A 13751-nucleotide genomic window follows, 5' to 3' on the forward strand; every position below is an offset into this window, starting at 1 on the left:
TATGATAGACCACGACTATGTCAGGGCCATTGACCCAGATGACATCGTGGCCCCTGGTGGCAGTACAGGCCACCCAGATGTTCAGCGGAGGCTCAACACTTGGATACCAGCATGGCCCTAAGTGACAACCCAGGCCCCCGGCATGGTACTTAGTAGCAGCTGAGGCCCAGGATGTCACCATGGCCTTGGGTGACAGCGCAGGTCATCCAGATAGGCATGGAATCAGTGGTGGCGTAGCTCTTGAACATACACATGACTCCAGGTGGTGACCCACATCCCAGACATTGACATAGTCTTTGATGGCAGCAGGAACCTCAGGCATCAATGCAGACCTGGCTGCAGCAGGGCACAGACCTAGACATGGCCCTAGCCACAGCCTGGGCCCTATAATCTTAATTTTTAATTAATTTTAATAATATAATTGCATCATTTCTACCTTCTTTTTGAAAATAAAACTGAAGAATTTTCTGTGGTATTACAAATTACTACACCTTTATTTTATATTTAGAAAATAGACTATTGGTCATTGTATCTACCAGTAGTCTTAGCTGAAAAGTAAATTCTTAACAATTAGAAAAATTATCAGTGATTTTTCTTTTCTCTTTTTCTTTTTGAAACAGAGTTTCTCTATGTAACTCTGGCTATATCCTGGAACTGTAGATCAAGCTAACCTTGAACTCAGAGAGCTGCCAGCCTGTGCCTCCCAATGCTGGGATGTGTGCGCCATCATGGCCCAGTATAAAATTATAAGTGGATTTTTTTTTTCATTAGTCATATTGACATCTCTGATACCAAGATTGAGATTCTTAAGTTGTTTCAGGGATTGGTTATTTTTATCTTGTTCTGTTTCACCCCTGTGTGTGTGTGTGTGTGTGTGTGTGTGTGTGTGATTGCATATTTTCACAGACTTGTGAAAACACCTTTGAGCAAATGCATGTGGAGACCTGAGATTAATGCTGAGAATTACTTTCAATTGCCCTTCTCCCCTATTCATTGAGATGAGATCTAGGTCAGAGCTAGTGCTGCCTGATAAAGGCTAGTCTTGTTGGTCAGCTCGCTTTGGAGAATCCTGTCTCCACCTTCTGAGTCTGGAGTTATAGGCATTGCCTTTGTGGCAGGTGTTTTCACTGCTAAGCTGTTCCCCCAGTTCTGATAAGTCGTATTTAGTGATTATACAAATTAACCAAAGTGTAAAAATGTCTGTAATTATAATTGTCATAGAGGAGACTTTGAAATTCTTCATTTTTGTATTTATAGTTGTTTGTATTTTTTTATGTACTAGGTATTAACACCACAAAAATTGGAATTGGTAAAAGCCCAAATACAGCAAGAATTAGAAGCTCCAATGCGAGAGCGTTTCCGCACTCTGGATGAAGTAAGTATTGAGGTAGAATAACTGCATTCATCTTTATCCCTCCGTGGAAAGCATTCTTGATTTACCTAAATCTTCTCCGTGGCAGTCCCTACAGTGGTCTCTGAGGCGTTGATGGGACTGGACTCCATCATCTCTCTGTCTCTTTTCCTCCTCCATCTACGCTGGCTCCTGATATTTGATTGGTATTCAAGAAATGGTGGGGTTCAAGAGTCTTTGCGTTAGTGCTGTATCTGCCTTGAATATTTTTTAGATCTCTTTTGGCTGACTCCTTAATCTCTTGCAGATCTGTCCATAAATGTTAGTTCTTCACTAAGCCTTCTTTGACCGTTTCCTATCCCATTTCCCTGCTAAATACTGCAGCCTGAAAGCCTGCTTTCCTGCCCTAAACTTTTGGAGTTTACTTACCTCTCTATTTTTGTTTTTCTGTGATACTTGTTACCTTATAATATGCTAATTTGCCTAATTATTTTGGCTTTCGTTTTAGCACTTCTAGAATGGAAAACACAATAGAATACTCTAAGCACTTCCTTTCTTTTGATGCAAGGAAGAACTTGTGTTTTGTTCACAAGTTCCTGAGAATGCTTCCTAACATACAGTAGGTGAAATGATATTTGTCAACTCAAAGAATGGATTTGTTACTTCCCTGTTGCTTTGATACCCTGACAAAAACTATTTAGAGAGGGAACAGTTTATTTTGGCTTCCAGTTTGAGGCTGCAGTCCACGATGGTGGGGAAGGCAAGATGGCAGGATCTTGAGGCAGCTGCCCACTGTGTCCTCAGCCAGGGCACAGGAGAAGGATGAGTGCTTGTGCTGAGCTCTCTGCTCCTGGTTGCTGCCCTCACTGGAAGGCGGATCTTCCCACCCTCAGTGAACCTGCACTGGCTAGCCCCTTGCAGAGGCTAACCTGATCTAGAAGTGTGCTTGGAGGCCTTTCTCCAGATGATTCTACATCCTGCCAAAGACAATCGATATTAACATCACACAACCTCAAAAAGAAAAGTACTCCTATTTTTACTTTGGGTTGAGACCAGATTTCTTATATTACTAAGTGTTTGATAAAGAGGACAGGAAAAGACTATAGAGAATGAATTAGGTACTGGCCTAGATATTTTATATGCTAACTTTTAACAAATCAGTTCTTACGTGTGTCAAGTTATTTCTGTTTCCTTCAAAATGTACCCCTTTAGGAGATTGGAGTAATCTAAAATACTGCCATTGTGCAGGAAGACTTGCAAAATTCTTTTTTGTAATGATTTATTGATTGATATCCTGATTTTTCAAATATGCCCCTAATGGCAATATGTCTTAGTGGCAGGGTATCATGCTTTGGAAGTAGATTGAATTTTTTATAAATAAAATTACTCATACCAAGGGTAGGTATTCAAGTTAAATAAGAACAGGTTTTAAAATCTTAGTATGTATTTTGTATAACATCAGCACAGCTGTTTTCTTATTTTATAGATTTGTTTAGAGGTCTTTCAGCTAAAGATTATTAAACTATTATTTTAGGAGTCTTCCCTTATTGCCTAGTTTCCTGGTGCTTATTGAAATAGAATCTTTCATACCTGACTGCTCTGTTGCCTAAGTTTCTTGTTGAGTATTCAGAGTGCCAGCAACTTTTTTAGGTTGTTTGGTGACAAGATTAGAGCACCTTAGGTGTTTCTGGTAGATGATGAGCCGTGGAATGTTGTGTTCTTCAGGCTAGTGTGTTTGAGTTGAATGGTTATATTTGACTAAGCTTTAAGTTAGTACACTAAGTATTTAAATAAGTTTTTTTCTACTTTGAGATTATCTAGTCTGTCTTTTAGAGAGGGATGTCTTATATTTTGTTACACTTGTTGAATCTAGCCATATTTTGAAAGACATACCACATTCTTTTTTTTTTTTTTTTTGGTTTTTCGAGACAGGGTTTCTCTGCAGCTTTTTTTAGAGCCTGTCCTGGACCTAGCTCTTGTAGACCAGGCTGGCCTTGAACTCACAGAGATCCGCCTGCCTCTGCCTCCCGAGTGCTGGGATTAAAGGCGTGCGCCACCGCCGCCCGGCAGACATACCACATTCTTAACTAAGATTTTAGTTGAGAGGTGGTGACTTGTGACATTAAATATTTGATAGCGCAGTGAGAATCTATGAAGACAGAGCATAACATGATGGTACTTCATCTTATTGGTGCATTCCATAAAGGATACTAATCTGCTTTATTTTTCTTTTTCCTTTTACATGGCTAAAGTGTATGGTGTGTGTGCACCCTTGCATGTGGGTATTGTGGGCACATGTTGAAGTGCATGTGTGGAGAACAAAGCTGCTATCAGAATCCTTTGATTACTCTTTGCCTTATTCACAAGGCAAGTTTTCTTATTTGAGCCCAAAGTTGTCTGGTCAGCTGGTCTAGCTCCTGTGCTCCCATGGTCCTTTCTCTGTCTTCTGGTGGCTGCAGTTATTAGCAGGCTCTCAGGTCCACCAAGCATTCCCTTTGGTTCTGGGCATCAGAACTCTTGAGCAGGTAGCATCATAACTGCTGAGCCAGCTCCCTTGCGCTCATATATATTTCTGTTAAGCTTATCTTTTCCTTTCAGAATGGCTGTTAATAAACTAAAAATTATACTGTACAGTGATTTTTTTGAGAGGGTACAAATTTCACTTTCAGATTTGTCATGCATCACAATCTCTTTGTAATTTAGGAAGTGGAAAGGTATAGAGCTGAATATAATAAGCTTCGCTATGAGCATACATTTCTCAAGTCAGAATTCGAGCACCAGAAAGAAGAGTTTACTCGTATTTCAGAAGAAGAAAAAATGAAATATGAATCAGAGGTAAGTAATTAGTTATGCTGGTTTATCAGAGATTGTTGTAGTGAATAAAATTTTATGATTATATATTTTTATAAGTTCCAAATTAGAGCTGATTGTGTAATTATGTTTTATTAGTAAAAGTATTTGTTTTCTTTTATTCTTTGTCAACAATTTCTTGTGAGTGTTTTCTTTAACTATTTGTTGCTTGTTTTCTTTAGCCAGTGGAGATAGATAAATCACACAACCTCATGTTACCCATAGCCCTGGAGAGACAATTTTCTCTGTAAACCTTACTTATGTGATTCCTTATTTAGTACAGTCCTCTATTTAGGACCAAACACCTCCTAGGTAGCTCTAGTTTAAAAGCCTTTGTGCCTTGTTGATGTTGCTCTAAGCTGTCACCCTCAACTTTTCCTGACACCGCATGCAGTGCTTCCTGCAGTGCCTCCTCCTAGTGATCTTTGTTGCTTTGTGCAGCCGTTTTACTCTCTTTTTGCAGTTTGTCTTCGACTTTTGCTAATTTTTTTTTCCTTTTATTCTCTGTTTTACTCTTGATTTTTTTATGATAAAAGAAACAAGTAGCAATTCTGTTCTAACATTTACAAAAAAAACTAGGCAGATATTTGTATCAGTACACTATATACCATATAGAAATACAGCTACATGGGGCTGGAGAGATGGCTCAGCGGTTAAGAGCATTGCCTGCTCTTCCAAAGGTCCTGAGTTCAATTCCCAGCAACCACATGGTGGCTCACAACCATCTGTAATGGGGTCTGGTACCCTCTTCTGGCCTGCAGGCATACATGCAGGCAATATTGTATACATAATAAATAAATATTTTAAAAAAATACAGCTACATGGTAAATTTATATCATTGTGCTTATTTGGAATTAAAGTATTCTTACCTTCCTTTACCAGTTAAAAATATTCTTAGTGTTTTAGCCATCTAAAAATCCCAAGAGCACAGTATTTGGCTTAGACTGATTTATTATCAGTGAACAGTTTTTTGATTGTCAGTAAGAAACTATTTAAACTCTTGATCAGTCAAGTTCTTCAGCATTACAGTCCTTGAACACTATGGATACTTAAAATGAGTTTTCTCATTTAACTCTTTGTTTCTTCTCACAGTTTAAATGCTTTATTTAGGTATAATTTCATTTTAATTTAATAGTAAGATGAGGGAAGACTTATTCATTTGAAATTAGAAAGCTAAAGCACAAGATAACAAATTGTCAGAAATTTTACAAAGTCCTCAGCCAGCTCAACAGTAGAAGTGGATAATCCTAACGTTCCTATCTCAGCTCACATGTTAGAGTCTTACATTAGAAATTATTAATGAATTGAGTTTATCACACTGATTAGTGGTCACCTGTTTTAGGGTTTTGGTTGCTGTGAAGAGACGCCATGACCATGGCAACTCTTGTAAGAGGAAGTTATTGAGGTGGCTTGCTTGCAGTGTCAGAGGTTCCGTCCATTACTGTGACAGGGAGCATGGCAGCATGCAGGCAGATGTGTTGGAGGAGAAGCTGAGGGTCCTACATCTTACAGGCAAGAGGAAGTTAGATGAGACATTGGGCAGTATCCTGATCATAGAAAACTTCAAAGCCTGCCCCCACAGTGACACAACTTCCTCCAACAAAGCCATACCCACTTCAACAAAGGCACACCTCCTAATAGTGCCATTCCCTATGAGCTTTTGGGGGCCAGTTACATTCAAACTACTACACCACCCAACAGCTTCAGTTTTGTTAAGTGTTCAGCTCATGGATACCTATCTGTGATTGGAAAAGGCTTCATTCAAATCTGTAAGTATGACAGACTATGACTTGTAAGGACTCTGTTGTGGAAAATAGAAATGATAAGGATTTTCAACTTTGATGTGAAATGAAGAGTCAGTATGTTGATAACTGCTGGGGTTCTTTATTGTGGTGCTTTAAATTAGATTTGCTTTTGAAATCAGTTGATGTGTTTACTTGGTGGTGATTGTATTCTTCAGGCTCTTGATTTTGTTGGCTTTTTTAAAAAAAATTGATGAAAAGAAATTTGTTGACAGAGGTCCCACCAGGTCCCACAGCTATTTAGTCCCAAATGAACACAGAGGCCAAATTAATTATAAACTGATTGGCCTATTAACTCAGACTTTCTTATTAACTAACTCTTACATTATACATTAACCCATTATTCTTGTCTGTGTTAGCCACATGACTTGGTACCTTTATCAGTGAGGCATTCTATCTTGCTTCCTCCATGTCTGGGTGACACCTGCGGAATCTGCCTTTCCTCTTCCCAGAATTCTGTTCTGGTTGCCCTGCCTATACTTTCTGCCTGGCTGCTGGCCAGTCAGCTTTTTATTAAACAAGTACAAGAGACAAATCTTTACAGGGTACAAGACCATTGTCCCACAGCTCCCCCCCCCCCCCCCCAGTTTTTACAAAACAAAAACTCTGAGTCTAATCTCCTTTGTGTTTAGCTTTCTTCCTCACCATTATCCATAACAACTTATAACCAACATTCTAAACAAAGGCAAACATTCATAATCCACATTTGGGAATGTGGGCATAGTTTTCTAGGATACTTCCTGCTAATTGGAGGTGCTGATCATCTTATGGGGATCTAGAGAGAGCTGAGAATTATGGTCAAGTCCTGACTGGAATATTCTGTGAGGCTTGATCATCTCAGCCAGCAGTCTTGAACTCAGACATCTGGGCCATGCGCTCCTATCAGAGATTTCTCAGGGGATCTTTCTTGATCAAACCTGATTTTTCTTAACCCATAATGAATCCACAGCATCTCATTTCCTGTGGAAACAAAAGCAAAACCTCTTCTCCAAAGTAACATATCTTTTGACTTAAATTTTGAAATCAAGGCATTTTCAAAATATATGTTTGATTAATCCAGCAGCATTTATAATCAAATGTCTTTTAGCAGCTGTTACTCCTTCCTCAGCTGTCAAACAATTCAAAGAAAACACAATAACATACAGTATTCAGATTCTCTGTATTTTCCATCTTTACGTGGCTTTATTTTAAAACTCAAATTTCTTTTATTTTTACTTGTATTCTCTTTCTCTCTCTCTCTCTCTCTCTCTCTCTCTCTCTCTCTCTCTCTCTCTCTCTCTCTCTCGGTTTATCCTTTTTCTTTTCTCTCCCACGCCTATATATATTTCTAAACACACTGTAAACCATTTAGAGGTTTTCTTTGTCTGAATGTATCTTTATTGTATATCTCTTTTTCTTACCACATGAGTCTTTAGTTTGATAAGCAATATGGCCAGGATTATAGTCCTGGCTTTGGCAGCTTGATCCACCCTATTCCTTAGCTTTCCGAGAGTCTAGCCTCATGGCCGAGGTACTGGCTGGGCCATGTTTATTGCCACAACTTGATGGGGTTTCAAGGTCCGTGCCACCACCAAGAAGCATGCTGTCAGATATTCACAAATAACATTTAAGTGTTTGCTGATGGGTCCTCTTAAAACAGCTGCAAGGTTTTTGTAGCTAAAGCAATCAGGAAGCCTCTCTTAAATTAGACGCACTTGCCTCTAGCAAACAGAGCCCACCCAAGAAAATGCTGCTACCATGAAGCCATGCTTAATTCTGTTCTTTTATGTCTAGAATTACTTCCCAAACTCTCAGGTTTTAAGGATTTAACTGTCCACGTTGATGCCAGAAATGTTGGTCTAAAAATGTTATTACTAATATATTTTTCTCTCAAAAAGATGAAATAATATTTAAAATACAGATATTTTAAGGGTTTGTTAAGAGCCTAGAGAAAACTTTCTGCTTTTTCTTTTCCTCAACTCATCACTTACTGTAATAGCTGAGTTACTGTGCACAAATAGTACTTCATACAGTAAGACTTGGTAAGGCAATTGTGAGTTATGAAATAGCAGATATAATTTCAGTTAGGGTTTATAGGAATAACAAATGTAATTTTAGAATTTCAAAGTGGAGTCTACCTATACCACTTTCATTTTTACAATTTAGACTTGTATAAATATATAAATTCGAATACTAAAATGCAGGCAAATGCTGTTTTATTGTACTTGTTGCACTTTGCTGTTGTTATCTTTTCATAACACAAATTGATGTTCTATGGCATCCCTGGGTTGAGCAAATTTATTGGTGATAGTTTTCAAACAGCTTGTTTTCTTCCTTGTTTCAGTTCAGAATATTGGTACTATTGTGGCAAGCGTCATACTGTTTCAGACCTTTTCATTAGTGTATCTGCCTGCTATTTAGAGCTGTACTATGCTGATTGTTTTTGGTTGCCATTATCTGCTGATGTAAGGGGCTGAACTCGACCGGGAAATGTTGTGGAGTCTAAACATACCACGGACTCACTATTCTCACCTGGACTCCCTGTGCCCTGAGCCACAATGATAATAAAATCAGGCCACTTAATATTCTACAGAACTTCTATGTGAGACATCCTTTGAGGGTACATTTCCATGATAGGAAGACCACCTAGTTCTCCTCTCTCTTAAAAGGTTTTATTGGCCAGGTGGTGGCAGTATAGGCCTTTAATCCCTGCACTTGGGAGGCAGAGGCAGGTGGATCTCTGTGAGTTCAAAGCCAGCCTGGTCTACAGAGTGAGGCTGGGTACAGCCAGGGTTACACAGAGAAACCTTGTCTTGCCTCCTCCTCCCCTCAAAAAAGTTTTTACTAACTCTCAATAGCTCCAAAGTGGGTGATAAGCCTTTCACATATTTGTCATGAGGAAAACATTGCAGATCTAAACTTTAGCTGTTGGTAAGCTACAGAAGAAGTTTGAAGCTAGCAGGACTTGTTTATAAGATTTAAGGTAAGGAAAATCTCAGGAGGGAGGGGCAGTTCTCTGAATTCAAGGCCAACTGGGCCAGGCTGCTGGTCTACAAAGTGAGACTTTATCTCAAAAAATAGATTTAAGGAAAGAGGCTGTCTTCATGGTATAAAAGTTTGAGGTCAAGCTGCAAGTGCTGGTGGGTAAGCTGCAGCCTAGCTCCATCAAACAGCAGAGTTTTACATACGTGAAGTTTCTTTCTGGTGGGTGAAGATGCTACTTAGCACCTTAAAGAGAAACCAGTGCCTGGCATCAAAGAGCAAACCCTCCTTTTAGTTTGAGGCAGATTAAGTTGCTGAAGTTAACTGGAAGTGGAAGCCAATATTCATTTGCCATTCTGAGAATCCTAAAGCCTTAAGGATTGGGCTCAAATCTGTTCTGTCTGTGCCCTGTAAGAGGCACAGTGAGACCTAGATGGCAATATTACTAGTTTATGACATGTTTGACTGATTGTTTTAAGCTTGTCATTGAGATGTACTTCTCAGATAAAAGGATTCCCTTCTATATCTTATAGTCATCCTTATTAATCACCTAGCCGTTTTGAAGCCTATGGAACAAGGAATGGTTTTGGTTTTCACCCTGTGTTATTTTTGAAACATACACCACAAAGCTAGTCTTCTCATAGGTAATTCGTCCATTAAATTTGGGCAGAATATATCAGAAACCTTATGGGAATAATTCTCCATTTGAGTTCCATTACGAGCATTTGTGGTTCGTAGGAGGAGATTAAAATAGTAACATTAAAGAAGAGTTTGGGAGAAGTTGATTCCAGTCCTCGTGGATGACTGTTGTTTCATGACTTCAGTGACATAGTAACTGCAGAGTAAATAGTAAGAGTTCTCAAAGTAGAACATTAAGGTGTGACTTAAGTTTTTCAGTTTTACACTAAAGTTTGAGTAGCTGAAGAATTGCTTCTTATGGATAAGAAGGTTACTGCCCCTTTATGGTAGGGATTGAGCCTCTTGCTAGAGAGATTAACATTGCTACTGAGTCAACTTAGCCCAAGAAAGTGGCTCTTAAAGTGGAGTTAGTTTCATGGCAATAAAAGGTTTACAGTCTTGTATCAACTTAGTTGATAAAGCAGTGGCAGTATATGAGAGATTTTGACTCCAGCTTTGAAAGTTCTGCTGTAGGTAAGAGACTATCACATAGCATAACATGTCATAGAAATGTCTTTCATGAAAGGAGTCAGGTGGTGACATGGCTAACATCATTATTGTCTTGGTATAAAATTACCACAGCTCCCAGCCATTAGCAGTCAACATCCTAATCAGGCAGCAGCCAGCCATTAACATGTAATGCCTTCTGAAAAATTAGGGTTCACTTAATGGTGATTGTTGGCAGTTTTTAGCAATGTTGTATGTTTTCAGTAACACACACATTAGTTTTTTTTTTTTTTAAAAAAAAAGATATAGTACTTTTATACCGTGAATAGACTATAGTATAATAGATTTTTGTTTGTTTGTTTTTTAGACAGGGTTTCTCTTTGTAGCTTTGGCTGTTCTGGAACTCACTTTGTAGATCTACTCTACTGGCCTTGAACTCAAAGATCTGCCTGCTGGGATTAAAGGCATGTGCCACCACTGCCTGGTTGAAATTTTTTTCTGTGTAATGAGAAACTAAAAATAATTGTGAGACACACTTTATTGGAATAATTTGCTTTACTTCATTGTCCTAAAACTGAACTTAATATGTATTTCTAATGCTTGACTATAATTTAATTTTCCCGCATTGATTAAAGCTTCATACAATACTGTGTTTTTAATCCATACAGATCAAAGCAGCTGACTACTCCTTGTTGTGTTCATTCTTGACAGAGTTCTTTAGGAAGTTTTTTTTTTTAAAGTTATGTACTTTATGTGTATGGATGTTTTACCTGCATGTATATTTGTGCACCATGTGTGTGCCTGGTGTCTGCAGAGGTCAGAAGGTATTGGCTTCCCCTGGAACTAGAGTTGCAGACAGTTGAGGGCTGCCTGTGGGTGCTGGGAACTCAGGTCATGCCCTCTGGAAGAGCAGCAGGTGTTTTTATAACCACTGAGCCATCTCTCCATCCTCCTTTGGAAGTCCTTAAAGGTTTTTATGAGGACCCCAGGAATTCACATATCCTCATTTGTAGAACTAAAAAGAATATATGGAATAAACATAGAAGATATCTTCATTCTATGAAAATGACGTTATGCTTTCTCAATATATTTGGTTGTAAGTCTGAAAACGTAGTAAGGACGAAATGCTGATGCTGCGTATATAGTCACTACTCTGAATTTAGGGATTGGAGTGTAGACTGTGAGAAGCCATGACAGTGAACCTGAAGGACAGAATGTAAGAGTACACTGGTGTTTTGCATTTATTTATTTAGCTCCTGAGTTTTTAGTTGATTACTAGTTAGTGCCTATGTATAAAGAAGCTATATAAAGACTGAGAAGGAATGAAAATGATCCAGTTAGAACAGTAGCTAGAGCTCACACTGAACTGGTCAAAATTTATCTTTACATCAGCCTGCCAGGATGAACAATCCCCTAATGCATGATACGTTGAGTTGGCTCTAGAGTAATGTTCTTCTGGTTCTAACAAGTATACAAGTGAGCCTTGAAAGGTAAATGTTTGTCTTAACTCTGTCCCATGACAAATATTCAAGAATATAAAGGAAATCCAGCACTAACAAAAATAAACTCAGGGTCTAGCATCCAATGGAAAACAACTGGGAGTTATCAAGTGATGTTACATTTAAGGAAGAACTTATGACTGTTCCCTATAATAATTACCGGAAAGTAGTAGGAATACTTTCTAAGTCATTCTGTAGGACCAGCTTTATCTTAATACCAAAGGTAGTCTTATACCCTTATACCCTTATACTCTCATACCCTGTCCTGTGTCATCGTGGGCAGTGCAGGAAGCCTGGGCTTCCTTCTTCACCAGGTAGTAATGAGACGCTGTGCTCTTACCTACTTGTGCTTCATCAGAGGAAGAATATCATAGTGCAAGTTTACCATCATTCAGTATCAGTGAGGTGTACTGTTTCTATTGCTGTGAAGAGTCACCACGACCATGGCAGCTCTTTTAAAGGAAAACATTTAATTGAGGTGGACACTTACAGTTTCAGGTGTTCAGTCCATTATCATGGTGGATGTGATAGCAGCTTGGAAGCAGACATGGTGCTGGAGATATAGCTGAGAGTTCTACATCTGGCAGGCAAGAGGAAGTGGACTGAGACAATGGTGTGACTTGAGCATATATGAACTATCAAAGCCTATCCCTATAGTGAGTGACACACTTCCTCCAAGGCCACACCTCCTAATGGTGCCACTTTCTTTGGGGGCCATTTTCTTTCAAATCACCACACTATCCTTTCCTTGCAGCAGTGATTTTTATAAAAAGCAAGTTAAAATAAATTTTAGTTTTGATTCAGAGTCACACAATTTCTTGTCTATTTCAAGATTTATTTCAAGAAAATCATTAGTCTCATATTAAAACCTAGAAAGTTCCAAAACTAAATGTAAGATAGCAACAAATGCAAATACTGTGTTGCCAGATATTATACTCTCATTATCTGATAATAAAGAACTTAGAAAGTAACCAAGCTGGTCATGATGATACATGCTTATATTCTATTACTCAGGAGACTGAGTCGGGGGATTGAGAATTCAGTAGTTAAGAGTATTCAGTGGTTAAGTGCTTCTTAGAAAAAACTTGAGTTTGGTACCCAGCAACCCTGTTGGTTGGATCACTACTGCCTGTGACTCAAGTGCACATATCCACACAGACATACAAGTACACACATAATTAAGCAATAACAATACTTTTAGAAAGAGTTGAAGGTGATCCTTAACTGCATAGTTCAGTGGTATGATCTTTTCTCAAGCTAAACAAGAGTTGGAAGGATCTTGTTTACAGAAGAAAGCTAAGACTGACAGCATGCTTAAAAGCCAGAAGGGCGTATAGGAGCAGCTGTAAATACTGAACAACAGCCAAGGCTGATCCTAGTGTCTGCTTGCCTGTTTCTGTATGCTACGCCATAAATACAATAAAAACAAAGATGGATAGAGCAATTAGGTATACTCCCTTTTCCTATGTGTCTCAGGGAATTGAATTAATACTATTGTCCTTTTTAAAAGGAAGCCAACTACTCTTAGTAATCCCTGATCTGTCTCTGTCCATTTCTTCTACTTCAACTTTTAGAAAAGTAAAATTGTTTAATACCAAGTGTTGTCTTACCTGTCAATCAGGTTTTTATTCTAGAAGAGAATAAAGTAAATGTGAATGTAACTTCAGTACAGGCAGATTTGGATAGATGTCAAAGAAGAGAAATTAGAGAAAGACCTCTGGAAATTGAAAGGAAGAGTTGAGATCAAAACAAATGAAGGACATCAAGGAAAATGACATGTGAATCTGATTAAAAGTGGAAGAAAAAGAAAGAGCTGAGGATGTGTCCAAAGTCTGTGCCCAGATGAATGAGCCAGGAGTGCTGTTACGGCAGTGATTGAGTATAGCAGGCTCCTCGACTGCAGAGGTTTTCCGCTGACTGGACATATCTTTACTCCTAAACTCGTGCTGGAGACAAAGCACTTAGTATTTATTATGCAAATGAATAAATGAGTTTAGTAACTGGAAAACAGTGGTCACAAGTTTGGGTAGGAAGGATTTTTTTGATAGTAAGTTCTGGTTGAGGAATTATAAATATAAAATTTCATCTTGACTGCCATTTGGTAGTTGTCATTGCTTCAGCTACCATTATAGGTATCATACAGGTTCTTCTCAAGTATTAGCT

General features: G+C 38.6%; 1 protein-coding gene across 7 annotated transcripts in view; it reads left to right on the top strand.

Moving 5' to 3' along the window:
- Window positions 1-13751, top strand: part of Cep83 (centrosomal protein 83) — a 127860-nt gene that overhangs the window by 59580 nt on the left and 54529 nt on the right. For all 7 annotated transcript variants that reach the window (XM_038314546.1, XM_038314545.1, XM_038314547.1 and 4 more), the window contains 2 exons: window positions 1283-1375; window positions 4055-4186. In XM_038314546.1, the coding sequence (XP_038170474.1) occupies window positions 1283-1375; window positions 4055-4186 (225 nt within the window). The remainder of the gene's footprint in view (window positions 1-1282; window positions 1376-4054; window positions 4187-13751) is intronic.

The sequence above is a fragment of the Arvicola amphibius genome, chromosome 17 (genome assembly GCF_903992535.2).
Source record: "Arvicola amphibius chromosome 17, mArvAmp1.2, whole genome shotgun sequence".
Lineage (NCBI taxonomy): Eukaryota > Metazoa > Chordata > Mammalia > Rodentia > Cricetidae > Arvicola > Arvicola amphibius.